Raw genomic sequence first — 25,000 nt, forward strand, 5'->3', positions numbered from 1 at the left:
CCCTTGTTTATTGCTGTTATTCGCTTCAGGGCCTGACTATGGTAAATTAGTTTCCAAGAATGATTAATTATAAATCGATCAGTTTCATAGCTAGATCATAAAAAAAATTTTTTTTAAATATTTACTACCTTCTAAAGATTGTTTTCAACATAATGAAAGCTCTATAGACATGAAATAACCCCCACATTTACCTTTCTTTTTTTTTGCTTGAAAATGCTTAATTTTGGCCAAAAATACATGAGTAAGCTTTACGAAAAATAAAAATTGAGAGATATTGTGAAGCTGCAGACTATAAAAGCCAATGTGGCAAGGGACAACTGTAATGCAGAACTAAAATCATTGAAATATTTGAAATATTATAATTATGTGTAACCGTTAGTGAATTACAACAAAATGTAAATGAATAAATTCTCCATTATGCAAACGAAAGCGATGCCGGCTTGTTCCTTGCACTGAGAACCCTCCCGCGGACCTTGACATGCTCCTCTAATATCATGATGCCCTACATACAGCCAGGAGAATGAAAAATAACAACAGGGAGTGGGGGCAAAGGAATGAAATGGCAGGCAATTTGGCAAAAAGGGCACTAAGGGCAAACATGGTTTAAATCAAAGGTCTTCAACAGGGAGTTACGCGACCCTGAAGGGCCGCAGAAGTACTGCAGGAGGGTTGTGACATTTTTGGTTGATTAGACTTTTTTAAAATATATTTCCTTATATTCTCTTGCAATTTTTTCCACAAATTAAAATGTCTTTAAATACACATTAACATTCCAACACACTGTAGTGTAGTTTAGAAATGGCAGTGGATATGACAATAATATTTATATTATATTCATGATATGATTTAAGATAGCTAGCGATTAGCGTACTAGTTGCCACCCAGTGATTAGCAGACTAAGCTTCCAGTTTGTGATGAGCAAGCTAGGGCCAGCAAGTGATTAGCGCGGTGGTCGGCAACGCTCTTTAGCACCACCCTAGTGGCTCCCTGGAGCTTTTTCAAAAATGTATGAAAATAGAAAAAGATGGGTAAAAAAAATTATTTTTTGTTTTAATATGGTTTCTGTAGAGGACAAACATGACACAAACCTTCCTAATTGTTAGAAATCCCACTGTATACATTAAACATGCTTCACTGATGAGAGTATTTGGTGTGCACCATTTTGTCCTACTCATTTCGGAAGTCCTTGAACGCACCATAGTTTGTTTACATGTACAACTTTCCTTGATGCTGCCACAGTAAGACACGTTTTGTACCACTCTTTCTTTGTCTCTATTTGTCCAACAAAATTGTTATGCTGTACGTGAATGCACACAGGCGAGCTTTGTTAATGTTATTGACTTGTGTGGAGTGCTAATCAGGCATATTTGGTCACTGCATGACTGCAAGCTAATCGATGCTAACATGCTATTTAGGCTAACTTTATGTGCATACTGCATCATTATGCCTCGTATTTTAGGTATATTTGAGGTCATTTTATTTGCAGTTTCCGTTTCCTTCAACTTGAACACACACATTTATATTTTTGGCCATTCTCAGCCAGTAATTTCCAGGAGTTATCTCACCTTCTGAAAAGCCTCCATTTAGTAATGTTTTCCAATGTTGTAAAAATGTGTAGAATAAATATTACATTTCAACATTTCTGTCAACGAAGATTTGCGGCAGCCTGCGACACAGTCATTTTGATAGTAGGCTAGAAGCTAATACAGACACAACAAACATATATTGCCTTCATTATAACACTTATACAAACTTTACATTTTTTGCGACTCCAGACAGATTTTTTTTTTAGCATTTTTGGTCCAATATGACTCTTTCAACATTTTGGGTTGCTGACCACTGGATTAGCGTATTAAAAGTAAACTGTTGTTTCTGTGCGATTAGTTGTTATTTTTTGGATATAATTCTTTATTGTCTTTGTAAATAATGTACAACACAATTTAGTTTAAAAGAGTGAAACCAATAAGAAATGCGTACATAAAAGTACTTCAGATAATAAATATAATCCATTCTTCACATCCACACTACACACATGCATGCCAAGCCCATCGTGCCTAAAACTTGCTGTGATCATAAAATAAGCAAGTTGCGTATTAAAAAGGATACACAAAAGGTATTTACACAGTTCCAGCGCCAACTAGTGCCATGACGCTGTAGCATAATGTACAACCCTTGTCATGATCTGTTGTTGATGTTCCAGATTGTTCTGTGTGCTGTTTCTCATGTGTTTGTTTATGTCATGATTAGCACCTGTGTCTGGCCCTGAACCCCTTTTTGTGTGAAATTTCTGTAAGTTTTGAACTTTTTGGATTCAACAGTTTTGAGCAGCACTGCTTCCTCTTTGCTTCCCTGCATTTGGGTCCACTTTGCCTTGTCCAAACTTTTTGATTTCGACACATACCCGTGTCGCCTCCACTCAAAAACATAGCAGCCGCAGGAACTGCACTTTTTTTGGAATTTTGCCTATCATTCACAATCATTATAAGAAACAAGAACACATTTGGGTTTTTTTAGGATTTTAAAGATGATAAACATTGCTTTACATGCGGCTAATGGGAGTCAGCGTTGTAACATTCAAAGCCCTCTAAGACAACTTCAAAACCTGTTTAATATACACACTGCAAGTCTATATATAATGGAGTAACATACACTTTCATAACAATATGTAATATGTACAATATTTACCGAATTTTGGTCATTTTAACTGATTTCTTCTGCGCACTGTTTCCATGGCAGCATACTTACAACTTCTGGCAACAAAAGTGTGTTCCTACTCATAATCATGGCAGACTTGGTAACAGACAACGAAAATTACTATTTTTGGACAAACGAGGATTTACAACCATATCTTTTTGAAGCTGAATATACGGAGGATGAACTGTTACTTATAGAAGCCAGCACGAAATGAAGAGTGAGACATTGGAGCAGACGGAAGCTGAGAGAGTGAGGTCGGCGTGACTGGAAGCTGCAAATGTGGAACGTGAAGCCGAGCTATTTCGACATAAATGGCGTGCTTACCCAAATAAACCAGAAAAATGTCCCCGGCCAGCTGGACCAAACGCACGACTGTCCATCGAGTGAGTCACTATAACATTGATTACGATACAAGCAGCACGTCATGCTTGTTTTTACAATCACAGTGCATACGCTGTCTGACTAGCTGTGGGCTAATACTTTACAGATACTGTAATATGATTGTTCATGTTTTTCAGTCAGTACAGATTGGTGTCCTATCCCAGTGTTGTGCATTACAAACTCAAATGCGTTTCGTGCGGACGCGAAAGCTAGCTTATCTCTTTTTGTAGTTAGCGTTTACAACTAATACCGAAGCATACCGATGTGTTACTACGCTAGAAAAAATAGTTCCTCCGTGTTCGCTCTTACAATAAAAATGTCGCTCCAGCTTGTTTACTATACAGGTTATCTTATTGTTGACGGTTTTTGAATGCATTTTTAAAGTGATTTAGAGGTAGAATTGATTGCTCCTATTAGCTGCATTGGTTGCCACCAAGAACGAGGCGATGTTTACATGTTAGACTGCAAAAAATAAAAAACCTTTTGTCTTCTTGGCTCTCATTAGGATTGGGAATGATAGGCAAAATTCCAAGAAAAATGCAGTTCTCTTTTTAAGAACAGCAGCACACTTCCAGCCTTCACAATAACTGTTGTTTGCATCATCCAGTCTGACTGCTCTAACAGAAAACTTTGTATTTAAAGCAGTCATTGGTACATTTACGTTACAGAATTACACTTTGACCTAAGATACTGTTCAAAATTGTCTAATTATGTACCAGTACTCATACTTGCCAACCTTGAGACCTCCAATTTCGGGAGGGTGGGGGGGCGTGGTTGGGGGTGGGGTGGGGGCGTGGTTAAGAGGGGAGGAGTATATTTACAGCTAGAATTCACCAAGTCAAGTATTTCATATATATATATGTATATATATATATATATATATATATATATATATAAGAAATACTTGACTTTCTGTGAATTCTAGCTATATATATATATATATATATATATATATATATATATATATATATATATATATATATATATATATTTATTTTATTTTATATATATATATATATATATATATATATATATATATATATACATATGTATACAGTATATATAAGAAATACTTGACATTCAGTGAATTCTAGCTACATATATATATATATTTATTTTATATATATATATATATATATATATATATATATATATATATATATACATACATACATAAAAGAAATACTTGAATTTCAGTGTTCATTTATTTACACGTATACACACACATAACACTCATCTACTAATTGTTGAGTTAAGGGTTGAATTGTCCGTCCTTGTTCTATTCTCTGTCACTATTTTTCTAACCATGCTGAAAACCCTCTCTGATGATGCATTCCGCTTCGTCTCCTTGTTGTGTGCGCAGTTGTGCACTGCACTCTCTAAAAGTCGTAGATGTTATTGTCACATATGCATGTACAGTAGATGGCAGTATTGTCCTGTTTAAGAGTGTCACAACATTTCTGTTTACGGCAGACGAACTGCTTACGGTAGACGAAAACGTGATTGCTGTTGTTGTGTGTTGTTGCCGCGCTGGGAGGACGTTAATGAAACTGCCTAACAATAAACCTGGAGGGGGCGTGGCCTCCAGCTCCGCCAGAATTTCGGGAGATTTTCGGGAGAAAATTTGTCCCGGGAGGTTTTCGGGAGAGGCGCTGAATTTCGGGAGTCTCCCGGAAAATCCGGGAGGGTTGGCAAGTATGCCAGTACTTCACATATAAATACATTTATTTACGGACAATATTTGTTTTGATTTAAACAACAAAAACTTGAGTGCTGATAAAGCTTGTGCTCTACTCTAGGTTGATTGTACAAAACCAGAGAAGTTGGCACGTTGTGTAATTCGTAAATAAAAACAGAATACAATGATTTGCAAATCCTTTTCAACTTATATTCAATTGAATAGACTGCAAAGGCCAGATATTTAATGTTTGAACTGAGAAACGTATTTTTAATGCAAATAATCATTAACTTAGAATTTAATGGCAGCAACACATTGCAAAAAAGTTGGCACAGGGGAATTTTTACCACTGTGTTACATGGCCTTTCCTTTTAACAACACTCAGTAAACGTTTGGGAACTGAGGAGACCAATTTTTTAAGCTTTTCAGGTGGAATTATTTCCCATTCTTGCTTGATGTACAGCATAAGTTGTTCAACAGTCCGGGGTCTCCGTTGTCGTATTTTACGCTTCATAAATAATGCCACACATTTTCAATGGGAGACAGGTCTGGACTACAGGCAGGCCAGTCTAGTACCCACACTCTTTTACTATGAAGCCACGTTGATGTAACACATGGCTTGGCATTGTCAATTGTCCAGGGGCGTCCATGATAACATTGCTTGGATGGCAACATATGTTGCTCCAAAACCTGTATGTACCTTTCAGCATTAATGTTGCCTTCACAGATGTGTAAGTTACCCATGCCTTGTGCACTAATACACCCCCATACCATCACAGATGCTGGCTTTTGAACTTTGCGCCTAGAACAATCCGGATGCTTCTTTTCCTCTTTGTTCCGGAGGACACAACGTCCACAGTTTCCAAAAACAATTTGAAATATGGACTTGTCAGACCACAGAACACTTTTCCACTTTGCATCAGTCCATCTTAGATGAGCTCGGGCCCAGCGAAGTGTGTCTGGGTGTTGTTGATAAATGGCTTTCGCTTTGCATAGTTGAGTTTTAACTTGCACTTACAGATGTAGCGACCAACTGTAGTTACTGACAGTGGTTTTCTGAAGTGTTCCTGAGCCCATGTGGTGATATCCTTTACACACTGATGTCGGTTTTTGATGCAGTACCGCCTGAGGGATCGAAGGTCACGGTCATTGCCGCTTACATGCAGTCATTTTTCCAGATTCTCTGAACCTTTTGATGATATTACGGACCGTAGATGGTGAAATCCCTAAATTCCTTGCAATAGCTCGTTGAGAAATGTGGTTCTTTAACTGTTCGACAATTTGCTCACGCATTTGTTCACAAAGTGGTGACCCTCGCCCCATCCTTGTTTGTGAATGACTGAACATTTCATGGAAGCTGCTTTTATACCCAATCATGGCACCCACCTGTTCCCAATTAGCCTGTTCACCTGTGGGATGTTCCAAATAAGTGTTTGATGAGCATTCCTCAACTCTCTGTCTTTTTTGCCACTTGTGCCAGCTTTTTTGAAACATGTTGCAGCCATCAAATTCCAAATGAGCTAATATTTACAAAAAATAACAATGTTTCTCAGTTCGAACATTAAATATATTGTCTTTGCAGTCTATTCAATTGAATATAAGTTGAAAAGGATTTGCAAATCATTGCAGTCTGTTTTTATTTACCATTTACACAACGTGCCAACTTCACTGGTTTTGGGGTTTGTATATAGTATTTAAGGGGTCAGAGCTTCATGAGCCATTTTTTTGATTGTATTAGATATTTTCGTAAGAAGCACAATTGATTAATGGTAATGGTGGTAATGGTGGATTATTGTGACAATGGTTTTCTAGGGTGTTAAAAAGTATGTGTATTTAGTGAAATAACTGCCAAACGACTCATCTACTCACACCCCACGATCTGCAAGCAAAAAAAACTATTTCCCGAAAAAACATGCCCAACATCTAAGTTAACCTGTAAGTTTTCCCCTTCTTCTATCTGACATTTTACTCCCCACGCTGCTTCTTCTTCGTTGGTATTTTTGGCCGAGGCACCATGCACAACACAAGTAACAGTCGGTCTAACAGCATTAAATTGACTCAGCAGCACCACCTGTCGTAGCAAAGTGCGTATTACACGTTCTCCGAGTGCAAATGTGGAATATTACTGCCAACATTTTTCACTTGAAGGAAATTGTTTTATACATTTTTACTTGCAAATCACTTTTAACTTGCAGATTTTTTTTACTTGCGAATAATTGCCTAACTGAATAAATGGTTTTATTTTACATGCAAATTAAATGAGCGCAAGTAAAAACTGATGTATTCCGTTGTAATTGTATTGTATGTATGTTCGAAATAAACTGAAATTGACTGACTCACTAACTGTTTTTTTGTGTGTTTGTGGAGTTTTGGCAGTAATTTAATTCCATAAACGTACACCGAAAACTGTGTATTATATTCAATGATCAAGTATATAAAAATATTATGGGATACAATGATCAAATATGTTTGATTGATTAATTGAAACTTTTATTAGTAGATTGCACAGTACATATTCCGTACAATTGACCACTAATGGTAACATCCGAATACGTTTTTCAACTTATTTAAGTCGGGGTCCACGTGTAAGGGGTCCATATCTAAGGGCTGCGTTGTTTTTCTTTGTGTTATGATGCTAGAATATGCCGTTTTGTCAATACCGGGGTGTCTAATGATTGATTAAGCTTCTAAAAAAAACAAGAATAAGTAAATGTTTGACACTAGTGCTTTCCTTTGTTGGTAAATATGTACTCAGCTACACTACATAAGATCAAAATCTATTTCTAACAAAACTTCTGAGAAGGCAGATGAAGCTTTGCTAGGAGATGAATAGTATATAAAATAGGAGTACAAATAACAAAAACTAGCAGCAAAAAATACGTTTGTCGAGCAGACTGCAAGGCCAGGAGCAGTTAAACTGTTGCAGTAGACGACTCCAATTATACGTACAACCAGCAGATGGTGCAATGTCAAATTTGGAAAACAAACGAAGAAGAATTTTATTTTTATGGGAAATGTAGTCCAAAAAAGTAACACAAATAAACGTACGGACGCTCTACTTAAGCGTTTGATTTTATGCAGCTAAGTTTAATTACAATTATGTATTTGGAAATAAAATAGTTTAATTTTTGTATTTGGAAAAGGTAGCGTTTGTGTTCTCGAAATTTCCGATGAACCGGCTTACCCATAATACATTGCGCTGCCTTTTCCTTTCTTCTTGCTTGTGCGGTGGTGGTCCAAAATGTCGCTATTAGAAGGTCCGCTAAATGTGTTCGGCCAGAGAACAACTGGCGAGTCGGTTCGCACTCAAAATGGTGAGGCTTTTGAGTGTTTTTCCTCGATATTTCCAATTCGTATATTTGAACCGTCTGCCCACTGTAATGGCCGCCAACAGAGCCCGTTCCATTTTTTCCATGTATAGCACACGTGCGACGCGAAATGCTAACGCTAGCTTGCATCGGTTTGTGTTTATTTAAAACAACACTGAGATATCCACCAAGTATTATCTTTTCCCAATCCCATTTCAGTGCCTTCCATTCTTGTTTTCAATGAATGGATGGCTAATCTTATGGGATAGAAAAACTCTTGTCATGGTCTGAAGGTGTGGCTACTTCTGTGTTTCCTCACCCAATAAAATGACAAATAATGGAGATTGTCTTCTTACTGAGTGTGTATGATTTTCTTTGTATTGCCCGTTTAGTTTGACGTAATATTTTCTTTGCCGTTCCAGTCATGGCCGCAGCATCCATTGCCAACATTGTCAAGAGTTCCCTTGGACCAGTGGGCCTTGATAAGATGTTGGTGGACGACATTGGGGTCAGTTGCATTCATCACACACCCTTTTTTAGCATTTTATGTGGGAAATATTCGTCAAGTTTCAGTTTATTTCGAACATGCATATGATACAACGTAATCCATCACACAATTCCAGTTGTTTCATTACAGCACGTCCCAAAAGGAGTAGGAAGAAGCAGAGCTTATTTAATCCTACCCCTTTTCATACCATAGCAATGTTATCAAATTTATTTGTTCTATGTAACAGAACAGTGAACAAATAAATATACCAAAGTAGGTTTACAAATATTAAATACATAAATAATCTTTGTCTAAATTTTTTTAAAGGAAAAAAAAAAGGGTTTTAGGATGTTCATCATAATTCTTGTTCTGTGTACTTTGTGAACACTTATAGTTTGAACCGTCTCTTAAAGTGAATAATATTGGTGCTTTTTTTTTTTTTTTCTTTGGTTAATCCGTTCCATAATTTAATTCCACATGCTGTTATGCTAAAGGTTTTAAGTGTTGTACGAGCATACAAATGTTTTAAATGAGATTTTCCCCTTAGGTTATATTTCTCCTCTTTTGTTGAGAAGAATTGTTGTATGTTCTTGGGTAGCAGGTTATAGTTCGCTTTGTACATAAATGTAGCTGTTTGCAAATGCACCAAATCATTGAATTTCAATAATTGTGATTTAATAAAGGGTTTTGTATTTTCTCTATATCCAACATTATGTATTATTCTAATTGATCTCTTTTGTAACACAGTTAGTGAATGAAGCGCACATTTGTAGTTATTTCCCTATATTTCTACACAATAACTCAGATATGGTAACACTAGTGATTCATTCTGTTAATTGATCTGCTAGGACGTGACCATCACCAACGACGGCGCTACCATTCTGAAGTTGCTGGAAGTGGAGCATCCGGCTGCTAAGGTCCTCTGTGAGCTGGCTGATCTGCAGGACAAGGAGGTTGGGGACGGGACCACTTCGGTGGTGAGTGAGCTCACAACAGTCGTTCACACATTGTTTCGTGTAATATCCTGTTTTACTAGTGCACATCTGCTGATTACCGCAGCTGTGTGGTTATGCTAACAGGAGAGAGAAACTGCTCCCCATCTGTGTCTGAAGAGGACAAGCAGCCATTTTTCTGCTGCCTCTAATGAAAGGATGGAACAGTATATAACTGCAATGTGTAGTATAGGACTGGGCGATTACATGATTGAGTGACTGTTAGGGATGGGAATTGATAAGATTTGTCAGGTTCCGATTCCACATTTAATTCAGCTTAACGATTAGGTTCCTTAAAAGTTCTCTTGTCAATTCTTGTTTGGAAAAAAAGGTGGATTAGCATCAATTTTGTTTAGTTTAGAGGTGAGGTGACCTAACGAAGCCTACATTGAGGTAAGGTACATACGTACCGTATTTTCCGCACTATAAGCCGCCCCGGGTTATTAGCCGCACCTTCAATGAATGGCATATTTCAAAACTTTGTCCACCTATAAGCCGCCCCGGACTATAAGCCGCGCCTACGCTGCGCTAAAGGGAATGTCAAAAAAACAGTCAGATAGGTCAGTCAAACTTTAATAATATATTAAAAACCAGCGTTCTAACAACTCTGTCCCAAAATGTACGCAAATGTGCAATCACAAACATAGTAAAATTCAAAATAGTGCAGAGCAATAGCAACATAATGTTGCTCGAACGTTAATGTCACAACACACAAAATAAACATAGCGCTCACTTTCTGAAGTTATTCTTCATTCGTAAATCCTTCGAATTCTTCGTCTTCGGTGTCCGAATTGAAAAGTTGGGCAAATGTGGGATCCAAAATGGCCGGTTCCGTCTCGTCGAAGTCATCGGAGTCAGTGTCACTGTTGTCCAGCAGTTCTGTGAATCCTGCCTTCCGGAAAGCTCGGACCACAGTTGTGACCGAAATATCTGCCCAGGCATTTACGATCCACTGGCAGATGTTGGCGTATGTCGTCCGGCGCTGTCTGCCTGTCTTAGTGAAGGTGTGTTCGCCTTCGGTCATCCATTGTTCCCACGCCGTTCGCAGTCTTGATTTGAATGCCCTGTTGACACCAATATCCAGCGGTTGGAGTTCTTTGGTTAATCCACCCGGAATGACGGCGAGTGTTGTATTTGTGTGCTTCACTTGTTTTTTGACACCATCTGTGATGTGGGCGCGCATAGAGTCGTATATCAACATGGACGGAGCTGTGTGAAAAAAGCCACCCGGCCTCTTCGCGTAAACTTCCCTTAACCACTCGCTCATCTTTTCTTCATCCATCCATCCCTTCGAGTTAGCTTTTATGATGACGCCGGCTGGAAAGGTCTCTTTTGGCAAGGTCTTCCTTTTGAATATCACCATGGGTGGAAGTTTCTGGCCATTAGCATGGCAAGCTAGAACCACAGTGAAGGACGACTTCTCATTCCCTGTGGTGCGAATATTCACCGTACTTGCTCCCGTTGTATCAACAGTGCGGTTCACAGGAATATCAAAAGTCAGTGAAACCTCGTCCATGTTGATAATGTGCTCTGGCCGGATCTTTTTTTCAGCTATCTTGTTTTTACAATATGCACGGAAAGTAGCCAGCTTTTCTTTAAAGTCTTTAGGCAGTTGCTGTGAAATAGTGGTCCGTGTGCGGATGGAGAGATTGCGTCTTTTCATGAACCGGAAACACCAAGAAGCACCACCTTTAAAATCATCCAGGTGAAGTTCGCTTGCTAGCGTTGTTGCCTTCATTCGAATAGTGATGGTGCTGACACTTCTGCTTGCTGCTCTCTGCTCAACAACCCACTGTTTGAGTTTGTCTTCCAACAGTAGCCATCTTGCTTTGTTCCCTCGGAAACTCTGTTTTGTCTTCTTTACCTGGCGCAGGTCATCTTCTTGCTTCCTCCACCTACGCACCATTGATTCATTTATGTTATATTCTCTTGCTGCTGCTCTATTTCCGTGTTCTTCGGCATGACTTATTGCCTTAAGTTTAAATTCTGCGTTATACGCGTGTCGCTTAGTAGGAGCCATTTTGTGGTCTGGTCTTTACAGATGTAAACACACAAAGGAAATGAAACGAAAATCCGCGCGCTTCTTCTTCTTCCGGGGGCGGGTTGCTTACAGTAGAAGAAGAAGCGCTTCCTGTTCTATGGGGGCGGGTGCTTACCTTGGCGGTTGCTTGCGTAGAAGAAGAAGCGCTTCCTGTTCTACCGGGAAAAAAGATGGCGGCTGTTTACCGAAGTTGCGAGACCGAAACTTTATGAAAATGAATCTTAATATTTATCCATATATAAAGCGCACCGGGTTAAAAGCCGCACTGTCAGCTTTTGAGTAAATTTGTGGTTTTTAGGTGCGGCTAATGGTGCGGAAAATACGGTAGTATAGAAGAAAAAAATAACTTTTGTAAACAAATATAATAAAGTCTTCTTCTTCTGTAGAATACTCAGGTGCATATTACACAATAATGTAACATTTAGTAACATGTGGTGTTAACATATTACATGCAAAGTAAGATATGTCAAGACTTTATTGGTTATAATTTTGATGATTATGGCTTACAGTTTATGAAAACTTTGAATTGTAAATATAACGTTGATGATTATGGCTTAGTTTATGAAAACTTTGAATTGTAAATATAACGTTTCAAAAACTTTAAGCCATGATCAGAATTATTACAAATAATGACTTGCATGTACGTAATAAGTTAATATCACATATTAGTTTCACATTTGAAGTTAATTGCTGACATGAATTGACTTTTACACAATATTCTCATTTTATGAGTTTCACCTGTAAAATATAATGACTGAGAGAAAATCTGGTTGCAGGAAAACATGCAACTTTTCTCCTACTACAATTGAACAATTACGTACTGAAACAGCAATCTTTTGATCCCCAAATTTAGCCGCTGCTCGGGGACATTTGTCTAGCGGCAGTCGTGAACTGGGTGGGGCTGCCCACCTCGGAGCCAGTCAGAATCTGTGTCTCGTCATGTTCATCTTAATGAGAAGGCATTCATTTCAATTCAACAACTAGGGCTAACATGGAAGGAGGCATTAGTTAGTACCTGTTGTATTCATATGACGTGCTAGTATTACTGCTGCTTGGATGAGATAGGAGCAGTTAAAAATACGTAATTAATTTATAATTATTGCATGCTGTATGTTCAAATGTTTCAGTATATTGCTCGCATGTCCTTCTCTTGTAGCGCTGTTGCAATCTTTTCTTGTATAATGTAGTCAACTGTAGAGCGTTCTTGCGCCAAGCCTCCCGCCATTTTGAGATCTGACATCACTTCGCAACGTCATCCCTACCCAGAAGGATAGATAAGAGAGCTGTTTGAATACATGGAAAGCGGTTCTAATTGATACACTGTAAATGATTCTATTCTCATCCCTAATGATTGTGGTAAAAATGAGGTCGATTAGGGTGATCAGAATCAGAAATACTTTATTAATCCCCGAGGGGAAATTAACATTTTCAGCACAATCCCATTCAAGATCAGACAAACATTACAGGGAGACAGAACAGGATCGCTGACGGGTCTGCCATCTTCCGACACCCCTTACAAAAAAGGTGAGATACAGGGGGCGGGGTCCCAGACTGAGGCCAAGAGAAAAAACAACTCATAGCCATAGCACACATCCCTCTTACATGTGTGTAAGAGGGAAACATCAAAGAAAATAAAGAACATTAAACACATTAAAAGAGCAGAGCTGATGCAACCAGCCACTTCTACATACAGCTATGAATAAAAAGTAAAAGAAACATATACACTGTGGTGACCTCTGCCACGCCATCGTCTGCTGGGGTGGAGGGAGCAGACCCAACAAAGCAACCAAGATAGCCGACTCCACTCTCGGCCGCCCACCAACTCTCGGCCAGTGTCCTGTCCGCATGGATGAGCGAGGATGCGCTCATCAGGATCTGCTGTTGACATGTTTACTGGTGGAAACAAACATGGTTGAAATGTCTGACAACAGCCAATCAGTCAACCATTTCCCGCTTCACATCTGGTTGTAAGGTACCGCAGAAGTAGAGCGAATGACTGAACTTAGATTTACACGCACAGCTGGGGGTAGCGAAATAAATGTCAGCCATGACTTCGAGTTATTCTCCGAGAATAGGGCTATTGTTGAGAAAAAAAGATAAAGACTTAATGTTGGTTGTGTCAGTGGTGTAGGTTGCCAAAATGATGTGAAGCAAACCAAGTTGATCAAGCAATTTTGTTCACTCTCCAGTAAAAATACCACCCAAGTGATTATACAGGGAGCGTGAAAATGCAAGCAGAGTCTGCACATCGAGCAAATGCTGCCAGAACACGTAGCATTAGCAGTTTAGCCCTTACTAGTGGTGCCACCACTAGTAAGGTTACTTGTGTTTTAACCTGAAATTGTCTATCATTAAAGATGATACACATTTTCAAGTAGCAATGATGTTGACAGTGAAAATGGTAATTTTACCTTTTGTAAATTGTCTATTATCTCTAACAAGACATTGTTTATTTTGGGTTTTGCATCTCTGCACAAACACTCAGTAGTGTAAACAATTATTTGTTTTACTGTTGAGTAAAACAATTCTCTGTCCATTCCTTTAATTTGTTATTTGCAATAACATTGTTATTACAAATATAAACCAATTTCTAGTGTTTCTAGTTTATATTACACATGCTTTAAAGCTAGCAGGTTAAACAGTATAGAAAATTGGGGTTTTATTTGAACTCGGATGATATGAAAAATATATTTTGATTGCTTGTTGCCATATTTCCCAGCCCTAGTGTAGTATTGGTTTAAAACTACTACACATGTTATAAGTGAGTTTAATCAACATTTTTATTGGAAAATGTTTATGTAATGGGGTGGGCATTAAAAAATATGGATCTAAATCGCCTGACAGCTGGTCGCTCACCTTAACGGAGTTCACACCCGGGAAAAGTAAAGAGATAAAATGGAAGACAAAGGTATTTCAAGTAATTTAGGCATTTCTACCCTTGTTTTGAAATTACTATAGACAATAACATCTAACTTTACGCCACGTGCATCTTCCAACCTCTGTTGTGCATGTTCTCCCGTGTGTGGGGGGGTTTTCTCATACTGCGGCTTTCTCCCACATTCTAAAAATATGCATGTTACTAACATGTGTTACCTAACAACTTGTAACTTGTGTTACTTAACATCGCTAGTTTCATTGAAGACTGGAAATTGTCCATAGGTATAAATGTGAGTGTGAATGATGGTCTTTCCATGTATGGGTCCCGCGATTGGCCATGCTAATTTGGGTTAGCCTGTCAATGAGCTGCTTCATTGTACGTTTGCATTAAGGTAGCAGCATTATAGCCAACCTTCATCCTGTATAAATTTATTGCTTTCTTTCTGTTTATTCCAAACTGTACTATTAATTTAACGTGATCCCTACATGTACAGTATGTGCTCGTCGTGAGTACCGTATTTTTCGGATTATAAGTCGCTCCGGAGTATATGTCGCACCGGCCGAAAATGCATAATAAAGAAGGAAAAAAACATATATACTGGAGTATAAGTCACATTTTTGGGGGAAATTTATTTGATAAAATACAACACCAAGAAAAGACATTTGAAAGGCAATTTAAAGTAAATAAAGAATAGTGAACAACAGGCTGAATAAGTGTACGCTATATGACGCACAAATAACCAACTGAGAACGTGCCTGGTATGTTAACGTAACATATTATGGTAAGAGACATTCAAATAACTATAACATATAGAATATGCTATACGTTTACCAAACAATCTGTCACTCCTGATCGCTAAATCCGATGAAATCTTCTTCCTCGTTGTCGCTCCTGGTATGCGCCGCTAGCGTCCATTCTTTCTGCTGCTCGATCGCCGTTTTCTGCTGCATATTTCACTACGTCCAGTTTGTAATCTGCAACAAAATGGCACCGAAAAGGAAACTTTTCTGTGCCATTTTTGTTCAGTCCTTCTCAGTTTTTATAAGTTACAGTCAATGTTGATGTGATCCATTTTAAAAGCTACGGCAGTAGCATATAGCAGTTAGCATCCCATGACCCACAATGCACTTCTGCCATGATCCCTCCGCCGAATTCTTATTGGTTGACGTGTGAGTGACGATTGCTGACGTGTGTGTGACGATTGCTGCCATTTGCTTCGTCTCTTACGCGAATGAGATAAATAATATTATTTGATATTTTACGGTATTGTGTTAATAATTTCACACATAAGTCGCTCTGGAGTATATGTCGCACCCACGGCCAAACTATGGAAAAAAAACTGCAATTTATAATCCGAAAAATACGGTATATACAGTAAACCACCACAAGTTATTTGTTTCATCTCTAATTCAAAACTCTGTTTACATATTTGGCAAACTGAATTCCAAGAATTAGGAAGGGCAGTAGAATAGCCTGTGTTGCCTTTTACAATAAGCAGAAACCATTGAAAAATAGAGAATAACAATATAAGAAAAAAATATCCATCCAACAGATCATGTTGTTTTTTTGTGTGTGTGTGTGTGTGTGTGTGTGTGCGTGCGTGCGTGCGTGCGTGCGTCACCATATACCGGTATATATTTATTTATTAGTAGCAATCCAGAGGAAAGCCTGCACTGGATGTGCACAGCTGGTAGAGACATACCAAAAGGTGTTTCCACAAAGTATTGACAAGGGGCCTGATTACTTTTGCACAATGGCATTTTCACAATTTTATTTGAAAAAAATCGTGTTTAATTTTCTTTCACCTTCACAATTGTATATCACTTTGTGTTGGTCTTTCACATAAAATTCCAATAAAATGTATTTGTTTGTGGTTGTAATGTGACAAAATATGGAAAAATTCATGGAGGGTGAACACGTTTGCAAGGTGCTGTATATCAATGCATACCCACTATATGGTAACTCCTCTATGCAGCATTATTTTTGATTAATAATGGCCTCGAAACAGGTTTTGAACAGCAATATTATGCCTTTTGAATCCATATTGCAAAAAAAAAAAAAAAAAGATCTTTGTCGATTCTTTTACCCAGCTATACCGTATTTTCCGCACTATAAGGCGCACCGGATTATTAGCCGCACCTTCTATGAATTACATATTTCATAATTTTGTCCACCAATAAGCCGCCCCGGACTATAAGCCGCGCCTACGCTGCGCTAAAGTGAATGTCAAAAAAACGCTGCGCTAAAGTGAATGTCAAAAAAACAGTCAGATAGTTCAGTCAAACTTTAATAATGTATTGAAAACCAGCGTTCTAACAACTCTGTCCCAAAATGTACGCAAATGTGCAATCACAAACATAGTAAAATTCAAAATGGTGTAGAGCAATAAATAGCAACATAATGTTGCTCGAACGTTAATGTCACAACACACAAAATAAACATAGCGCTCACCTTCTGAAGTTATTCTTCATTCGTAAATCCTTCGAATTCTTCGTCTTCGATGTCCGAATTGAAAAGTTGCGCAAGCGTGGGATCCAAAAATGGCCGGCTCCGCCTCGTCGAAGTCATCGGATTCAGTGTCGCTGTTGTTGTGCAGCAGTTCTGTGAATCCTGCCTTCCGGAAAGCTCGGACCACAGTTGTGACCGAAACTATCTGCCCAGGCATTTACGATCCACTGGCAGATGTTGGCGTATGTCGACCGGCGCTATCTGCCCGTCTTAGTGAAGGTGTGTTCGCCTTCGGAGCTGTGTGAAAAAAGCCACCCGGCCTCTTCGCGTAAACTTCCCTTAACCACTCGCTCATCTTTTCTTCATCCATCCATCCCTTCGAGTTAGCTTTTATGATGACGCCGGCTGGAAAGGTCTCTTTTGGCAAGGTCTTCCTTTTGAATATCACCATGGGTGGAAGTTAGCATGGCAAGCTAGAACCACAGTGAAGGATGACTTCTCATTCCCTGTGGTGCGAATATTCACCGTACGTGCTCCCGTTCCACAGTGCGGTTCACAGGAATATCAGTTGCTGTGAAATACGGTAGTAATCCGTGTGCGGATGGAGAGATTGCGTCTTTTTATGAACCGGATCCTTGTCGCGTAGTAGGAGCCATTTTGTGGTCTTTACAGATGTAAACAGGAAATGAAACGTACGGTCATATCCGCGCGTTTTTTCTTCTTCTTCCGGGGGCGGGTGAAGCGCTTCCTGTTCTATGGGGGCGGGTGCTTTCCTTGGCGGTTGCTTGCGTAGAAGAAGAAGCGCTTCCTGTTCTACCGGGAAAAAAGATGGCGGCTGTTTACCGAAGTTGCGAGACCGAAACTTTATGAAAATGAATCGTAATAAAGCGCACCGGGTTATAAGGCGCACTGTCAGCTTTTGAGAAAAATTGTGGTTTTTAGGTGCGCCTTATAGTGCGGAAAATACGGTACTCACTATCTGTAACTTTGATTTGTACCGCAGTCCATTCAGGCAGCAAGCTAATTGGGCCTAATATATATGCCCACTTGCTTCATTTAGCCCATGTATTGAAATCCATTAGGCTTTTCACTGTTTACAGTATGTATCTGTTTGATTGACATGAATATAATTCCTAATTGATTAACCATATTCATCTCTGTCAGGTAATTCTTGCTGCAGAGTTGCTGAAGAGCGCGGATGAATTGGTCAAGCAGAAGATTCACCCCACGTCAGTCATCAGCGGATACCGCCTGGCTTGCAAGTAAGGTTTCCTTACTGAAAAGGCAGCCTCATCTTTTGCTGACTCCATTGTCTGACAAATTTTCATTTTCTTTTTCAGAGAGGCGGTGCGCTACATCAATGAAAACCTCACCATCGGGACAGACGACCTGGGCAGGGAGTGTTTACTCAACGCCGCCAAGACCTCCATGTCCTCTAAGATCATTGGAGTGTATCCTTTCTGCTTTGTCAGATATGGAGTAGGATAGGCGATATGGCCTAAAATTTATATCACTATTGCAGCCTCCTGCCGGCTATATGTCAAAATATATGATTTGGTGTGTAAAATATAATAGATTTCAAAACAGGTTACCAAGGCTCTTATATTGAAGGCTGACATATGCAGTAACATTTGCATCATTTCCAGCTGTATTATTTTCTCAAAACTATTAATCTACTTGCTTATACACTGTTAATATATGGTTACTTTCTGTTGTTACATTGGTTTTATCTACACATCTGTTCAAATGTAATAAGCACTTATTCTTCTGTTGGATACTTCACATTATTTTTTTGCGATACTTCTAATTTGTGTATCGATCCAATACCAAGTAGTTAGACATGCCGTATTGGTACTGATAATTAACCTTTGTTGACGTCCAAGAGCTCTAGCTTGCGGTTAACAGTTAGCATATCATCCTACAGTTGTGTGGCATGTTTAGCTATTTCTTGTGCTCCAGGGATGATATTTGTAAGAAACAGTTTATTTGCCACCATGGAGGCGAGGATTGTTGACTTAAAAGTAGCTTTGCACTGTGGAGGGATATTAGCCGTTAGCTAGAATGCTACATTGTTTTCAGGACACAATGTGTCATCATGCACTATCACGATATAACAATAGTATTAAAGTCTATCGTCGGCCAAGTCTATATACCATAATTTATATCACGCAACCCTACTAAGAATGCGTTACCTACAGAGCTAACGAGTGATATTTGCAGCCTTAATCCGGTACCTCAGTGATGCAGACTTCTTCGCCAGCATGGTGGTGGATGCTGCCCTCGCTGTCAAGTTTGTGGACGTGAAGGGAATTGCCAAATATCCCATCAACTCTGTCAACGTGCTGAAAGCGCACGGTCGCAGCCAGAAGGAGAGTTTCTTGGTTAACGGCTATGCGGTGAACTGCACAGTCGGCTCGCAAGGTACGTCTGCTCTGAGTTGTCACCATTCCCATTTTGTTTGCTGCTATGTCCGATATGACTCATGCAGTGATACGCGTGCGATACAGGAAAGATTGTTGTCAGGGTGGCTAGCAACGTCTCTCGTGGCGTTGCTTTTCAGACCAGACAACAAACACCCGAGTTCAAACTTTTTTTTATAGCAAACTCTTACATGCGCAAACTTTTTCCTTCTGTACGAAGGCATGGTAAAGCGTGTTGTCAACGCCAAGATCGCCTGCCTGGACTTCAGTCTGCAGAAGACCAAAATGAAGATGGGGGTCCAAGTCATCATCAATGACCCAGAGAAGCTTGACCAGATTCGACAAAGGTGATAAACTTTTTTTCGTCTTTAAGAAATCATCCCATTTCAATTTGCTGTGTTACTTAAACAATAGTTACACAGTGATACGCGTGGGAAAAAGTAACCGCAGTCCCTTCAAATCAAAGGCAACAGTGTTAATTGTTGGTCTACTTTGTGGGGCTGTACCATTATATTAACTTTGGCAGCAGATTAGCTGTCAAATACAACTGGTATTGTGACACTGGTTGACTTCCGAGTTCTAATTTTAAAACACTTTTCATCATTAAACCTTAGCTGTTTTATGTAACATTCTTAGTGCTGTCAAGTGATTAAAATGAGCAATTATGATCTGTAATCTCACCTAAAAAATGACGAAAAACACCCTCAACTTTAGGTATTTTCATTTAAAATCATTACATTAAGATTTAAAAGATTTAAAAGAAAAAAGAAAGTGACTTTATAAATAATTTCATCAATTATCTACAGTCTTTTATTTACTAAAATCAGGTCAACATCCAGTCCATACAAAGTTATTTCATTAAAAAACTATTTTCTGAGCAGCAAGTATTAGTTGTTGAACTTGTTACTTTTACTATGCTTCAGATAATATAAGATAAAGGGACAAGTGGTAGAAAATGGATGAATGGAAATAAAACTGACCCGTACATCAGTGCATCAGTGCTAGCTTATGTTACCAATAGTTCAAGAACAAATGTCGTTGTGGGGAGGCGGGGACTGTCACAGTTGTTATTTGTCACAATTAATGTTAAACTTTGTAAAAACGTTTCCTGTCAAACACAGCTTTTTAGTTCACATACATAATTGCGCAACATTATCTCGTGTTTTAAACCTTATTTAACGATTGAACATGAAGTTATTTACAATCTAATTTTGTCCACTAGCGTGTGATTTACGATGCGCACGGTGGTTAAATACCATGTTTCTCCATGTAAGTTTGATTTCATTGTAAATATATTGTACACATCATTGGACATGTTATTATCACTGTATTGATGCACAGATAGGTTATAATAGTATAAAGTCAGCTTGATGAGGTTATAATAGTATAAAGTCAGCTTGATGCCAGGCATAACACCACTTTGCCATAACTCATGTAATGGGTGGGAAAAAAAACTAGTTTAAATAGGTATAACCTAAGTAATGAGTTTCACTATGTAAAGTTTGAGTTACTAGAGAAGCGCTATATGCATAGATTAGAAAGAAAAAAATTCCTGACAACTTAGACCTCTTTTTCACTGTGACTACGGTACATGTAGTAAAATGCCACATGGCGATATTGTTGTTGCTGTCAGCTCAGGCTGGGCGATATGGATCAAAACTGATGTCCCGGTATTTTTAGGCTGAATGGCGATATGCGATATATATACCGTTATCCTAAACAAAAGGTGCAACGTGCTGAAGGTTGCCAAAGTGTGTTAAGGCTAGATAACCAGTGTTGAGTCCTCAGATTATTTTTGTTGTAAATAACATAACTTGTTGTTAATTCCTAAAGTAATTAGTTAGCCGTTACTATGTCAAAGCCGTTTTCTTTACATTTGTTCATTAACGTTAGGTTTATAGTCTCATGCTTGATAAGGATGGCGCTTCTACTCGCTTACTGCGGTGAAGGCCACTGTTTGAAACTACTCCGCCACCCAGCTGCAATACTAGGTTAGTCCGCAAAAGCTATTGGGAGAGGCACTTTCGAGAAGTAGTCGCTAAACATTTGACACACCGAGCGAGCAGCAAAGAGGAGCTATCGCTCGCTGCTGGGCTAAGTTGCTAAAAGAACTGAACAACAAACAGATGAGATTAGTGATTGTCGCTACAAACAAATTGGTGTATGTGTGACAAAAGCATTGCATCACTCAGGAGTTGAGAGGTCGGCACTGGAGCCACCATATTCTTTCGAAAAGTTTGTTGTGTTGCGTCATTGTGCGTCAGAGAACCTATGTAAACTCGCAAGGAGCAGAGTTGAGCCAAAGGGAATGCCCTGTGCTGCGTCCGACAGGCGCAGACAAGAGCAAACGGCCACATCAAAAGATGGCGGTATTGTCTCAAATATATATCTCTTTCCAAAAAAATACGGGTAAAACAGGTATACTGCCCAGCCCCACTGTCAGCAAAGCACAAGAAGCGGGCGAGAAAACTTGCCTCATTATAGTAACGTTATAGGTTAAAAATTTGATTAACACGATTTAAAAACAAACACACTAAATATTAATAATCGTAAACTAATTCAATAATTTGACACCATAATCATTTTCTCATCGCAGGGCCTGTATAGTAAAACTTCAGTATATACTACCTATTTGAGAATGATTGATGGACAAGTAATGGAGCAGAACAAAAGAGTTTGCAGAGTGGAACTGCCACCTAGTGGTGTTTCATAGATATTGCTAAAAAAAATTGTTATAACAAGATATGTGCTTACAATTGAAAATTGATCAGCAAATTGCAATTTAGACATGAACCAAGATAAACTATTTATCTATTTAATGTTTGTCTCAGGGAGTCTGACATCACTAAGGAGAGGGTCCAGAAGATTCTGGCGTCCGGGGCCAATGTAGTCTTGACCACCGGTGGCATTGATGACATGTGCCTCAAGTATTTTGTGGATGTTGGCGCCATGGCAGTGAGAAGAGTTCTCAAGAGGGACCTCAAACGCATCGCTAAGGCTACGGGCGGTAAGAAGAGGAAATCTGCTTTAGTTGGCTGTACATTTTTAGTGACGTGATGGTTTTTGTGTGTCCCAAAGCCACCCTCTGTCCATCTCTGACTAACTTGGAGGGAGAAGAGACATTTGAAGCCACCATGCTGGGCCAGGCTGAAGAGGTCGTGCAGGAACGCATCTGTGATGATGAGCTTATCCTTGTCAAGAAGTAATCCTTCTTGTCTATGCTGCCACTCAGGAAGTGTGAACATCTAATGTTTCTAACATGTTGGTATTTTTAGCACCAAAGCACGCACATCAGCCTCCATCATTCTGCGCGGTGCTAACGACTTCATGTGTGATGAGATGGAGCGTTCACTGCACGATGCACTTTGTGTGGTGAAGAGGGTGCTGGAATCTAAGTCTGTGGTCCCAGGAGGGGGCGCTGTGGAGGCAGCCTTGTCAATTTATCTGGAGAATTATGCTACTAGCATGGTAAGCACCAGGACAATCTTGATGTCTTTATATTACTGGACTTGATCAAATTATATTACTGGATTTGATCAGACATATTTGCAAATGTCTTTTGTTTGATTAGGGTTCCCGAGAACAGTTGGCCATTGCAGAGTTTGCCCGGTCTCTCCTCGTCATCCCCAAAACACTGGCAGTGAATGCAGCGCAGGACTCTACCGACCTGGTGGCCAAGCTGCGGGCCTTCCACAACGAGGCTCAGGTTAATCCTGAACGTAAAAATCTCAAGTGGTGAGTGTCTTCATATTTAGAATACAACACAAACTTTGTTGGTCAGCCTTCGTCGTTTGACTGTTTCTGTATTAAAACATTATGTCCAACACAACATATTTTACGCTTTAGCTGTGGAAGTTTATTTGCTTAACTGCAGAATAGGAATGGGCGATATGGCCGAAAATCAGTATTGCCACTTATATTGCAGCCTCCTGTGATAAAAATATATATCACTAAATATTTTTTGGTTTGTAAATGATAATAGAAGCATTTCAAAACCAGTTATAAAGTCTTCTAATTTGGCTGTTGGTGCCATTTCCAATACTAATTAGTGGGTAGTATTGGCTATATAATTACTGATACGTATATTTAAATGATCTCCATGTTTTTTTATTACATAAAAAATGTATGTCAATAGTGTAAAATAACCAAACAAAAGCAAAAAAACACTATTGGCTCTTATTTCGAGTTTGTAAACAAGACGATTTTGTGATAATATTGATCTACATGTGTATTATACTTGGTATTGTTTCTGTTGCGGTGTTTATTCGCCCCCTCAATTTATAATGAGCATGGCTTCTTGCATCCTCTTATGTACTGTATATTTATTCCTGGTTTCCAGTGATCATTGCAGCCATGTTTAGTGTGATGCATGTAAAGATTTACAGTCCCCTGACAGCACCATTTTTTTCTTGAGTGACTAAAAGGGGACATGTTTGCATTGTTCATGTGGACTACTGGCATCAGTTAGTGATGTATATTTTACCAATTGTGTCTGGCAGGATCGGTCTCGACCTGTTAAACGGCAAGCCCAGAGACAACCGCCAGGCCGGTGTGTATGAGCCCACCATGGTCAAGACAAAGAGTCTTAAATTCGCCACGGAAGCGGCCATCACAATCCTGCGTATTGATGACCTCATCAAACTGTTCCCTGAGCAGAAGGAGGGCGGCCAGTCGTACAGAGATGCTGTGCAGTCTGGATCTCTGGAGGGTTAAAGCTGACAGGTCAATCTTGTTCATACATTTATGGTCGCTTCAATGTAAGCTTCGCACTTTGCCTGTTTACTGTCTCTCCCCTACCCCCACTTAATAAAACTCCTTGACTGCTTTAAGTTGTATTGCTTCATTTCAGGCTATTTACTCCTGTAAATAGTACAGTAAAGGCAGTCATAACTGCATGGCACACGAATCAATGAGGAATGTCTTGATTTTTAAAGGTAAGAACAGACTGTAAAATATTTTTTTAGTGTAAGTACCGGTAAGCACTGGATGGATATTTGATGCAGGTCCTCTTTTAAAACGACCATGTCTTCAAATGCAGAGAGTAGCAGACATCTATCTATACGACTGTTTGACAAATGCATTAAGTCACAGTTGAGTAGTGCACAGTGAGAAAAACAAGGTCACTGTTGTCAGGCAGATAAACGTAGCAATCGTTGGCACACCTCAGGTGCAAATAATTGAAATGACTGATTAAAGATCTGTCAGACCCTTTCCACACACATGGCGATGCCCATCCCTCCTCCGATGCACAGGGACGCCACTCCCTTCCTGCCCCCTGTCCTCTGCAGGGTGTGAAGAAGTGTCACCAGCACTCTGCAGCCAGACATCCCCACAGGGTGACCCAGTGAGATGGCACCCCCGTTTACATTAACCTAAAACAGAAATACATGTTAAAATAATATGTGGACTTTTACACTGTCAGCTTTTACCTTTTCTTCTTTTAGTCCAAGTTCCTTAACCACAGCAATGGACTGGGCAGCGAAGGCCTCGTTGATCTCAAACAGATCGACTTGGTCTAAATGCCATCCTGCTTTCTCAGTCTATCAGAACAAGTTTGAAGAATGTTGTGATCCAAACACATTTGCTGTTTTGTAGTGCAACAAAAATCTCACCGCTTTCCTGATGGCAGGTATCGGTGCAGTTCCCATGATGGCTGGATCAATACCAGCTTGG

At 39.3% G+C, this 25,000-nt stretch overlaps 2 protein-coding genes and 1 non-coding gene across 3 annotated transcripts in view; 2 read left to right on the forward strand and 1 right to left on the reverse strand.

The window, feature by feature from the left end:
* Positions 1–7,909: 7,909 nt before the first annotated feature.
* On the forward strand, positions 7,910–24,156 carry tcp1 (t-complex 1). The gene is made up of 12 exons (XM_061987291.2): positions 7,910–8,067; positions 8,484–8,569; positions 9,397–9,525; positions 18,072–18,169; positions 18,248–18,358; positions 19,147–19,328; positions 19,548–19,674; positions 22,159–22,334; positions 22,406–22,529; positions 22,603–22,795; positions 22,899–23,062; positions 23,827–24,156. Exons 1-12 carry the CDS (start codon positions 7,995–7,997, stop codon positions 24,038–24,040), a joined length of 1,677 nt encoding a protein of 558 aa, XP_061843275.1. The 5' UTR covers positions 7,910–7,994; the 3' UTR covers positions 24,041–24,156.
* On the forward strand, positions 8,268–8,406 carry LOC133624103 (small nucleolar RNA SNORA29). The gene has a single exon (XR_009817971.1). It is a non-coding gene; the product is annotated as a small nucleolar RNA SNORA29 (small nucleolar RNA).
* The window catches only part of acat2 (acetyl-CoA acetyltransferase 2), a 14,359-nt gene continuing 13,510 nt past the window's right edge, over positions 24,152–25,000 (reverse strand). The window contains exons 7-9 of the mRNA XM_061987292.2: positions 24,940–25,000; positions 24,757–24,867; positions 24,152–24,699 (exon numbers count right to left, since the gene is read on the reverse strand). The exon at positions 24,940–25,000 is cut by the window's right edge and continues 94 nt beyond it. Coding sequence (XP_061843276.2) covers positions 24,529–24,699; positions 24,757–24,867; positions 24,940–25,000 — 343 coding nt within the window. The 3' untranslated portion in view covers positions 24,152–24,528. The remainder of the gene's footprint in view (positions 24,700–24,756; positions 24,868–24,939) is intronic.

Source organism: Nerophis lumbriciformis, linkage group LG26 (genome assembly GCF_033978685.3).
Source record: "Nerophis lumbriciformis linkage group LG26, RoL_Nlum_v2.1, whole genome shotgun sequence".
In the NCBI taxonomy this organism is placed as follows: Eukaryota; Metazoa; Chordata; class Actinopteri; order Syngnathiformes; family Syngnathidae; genus Nerophis; species Nerophis lumbriciformis.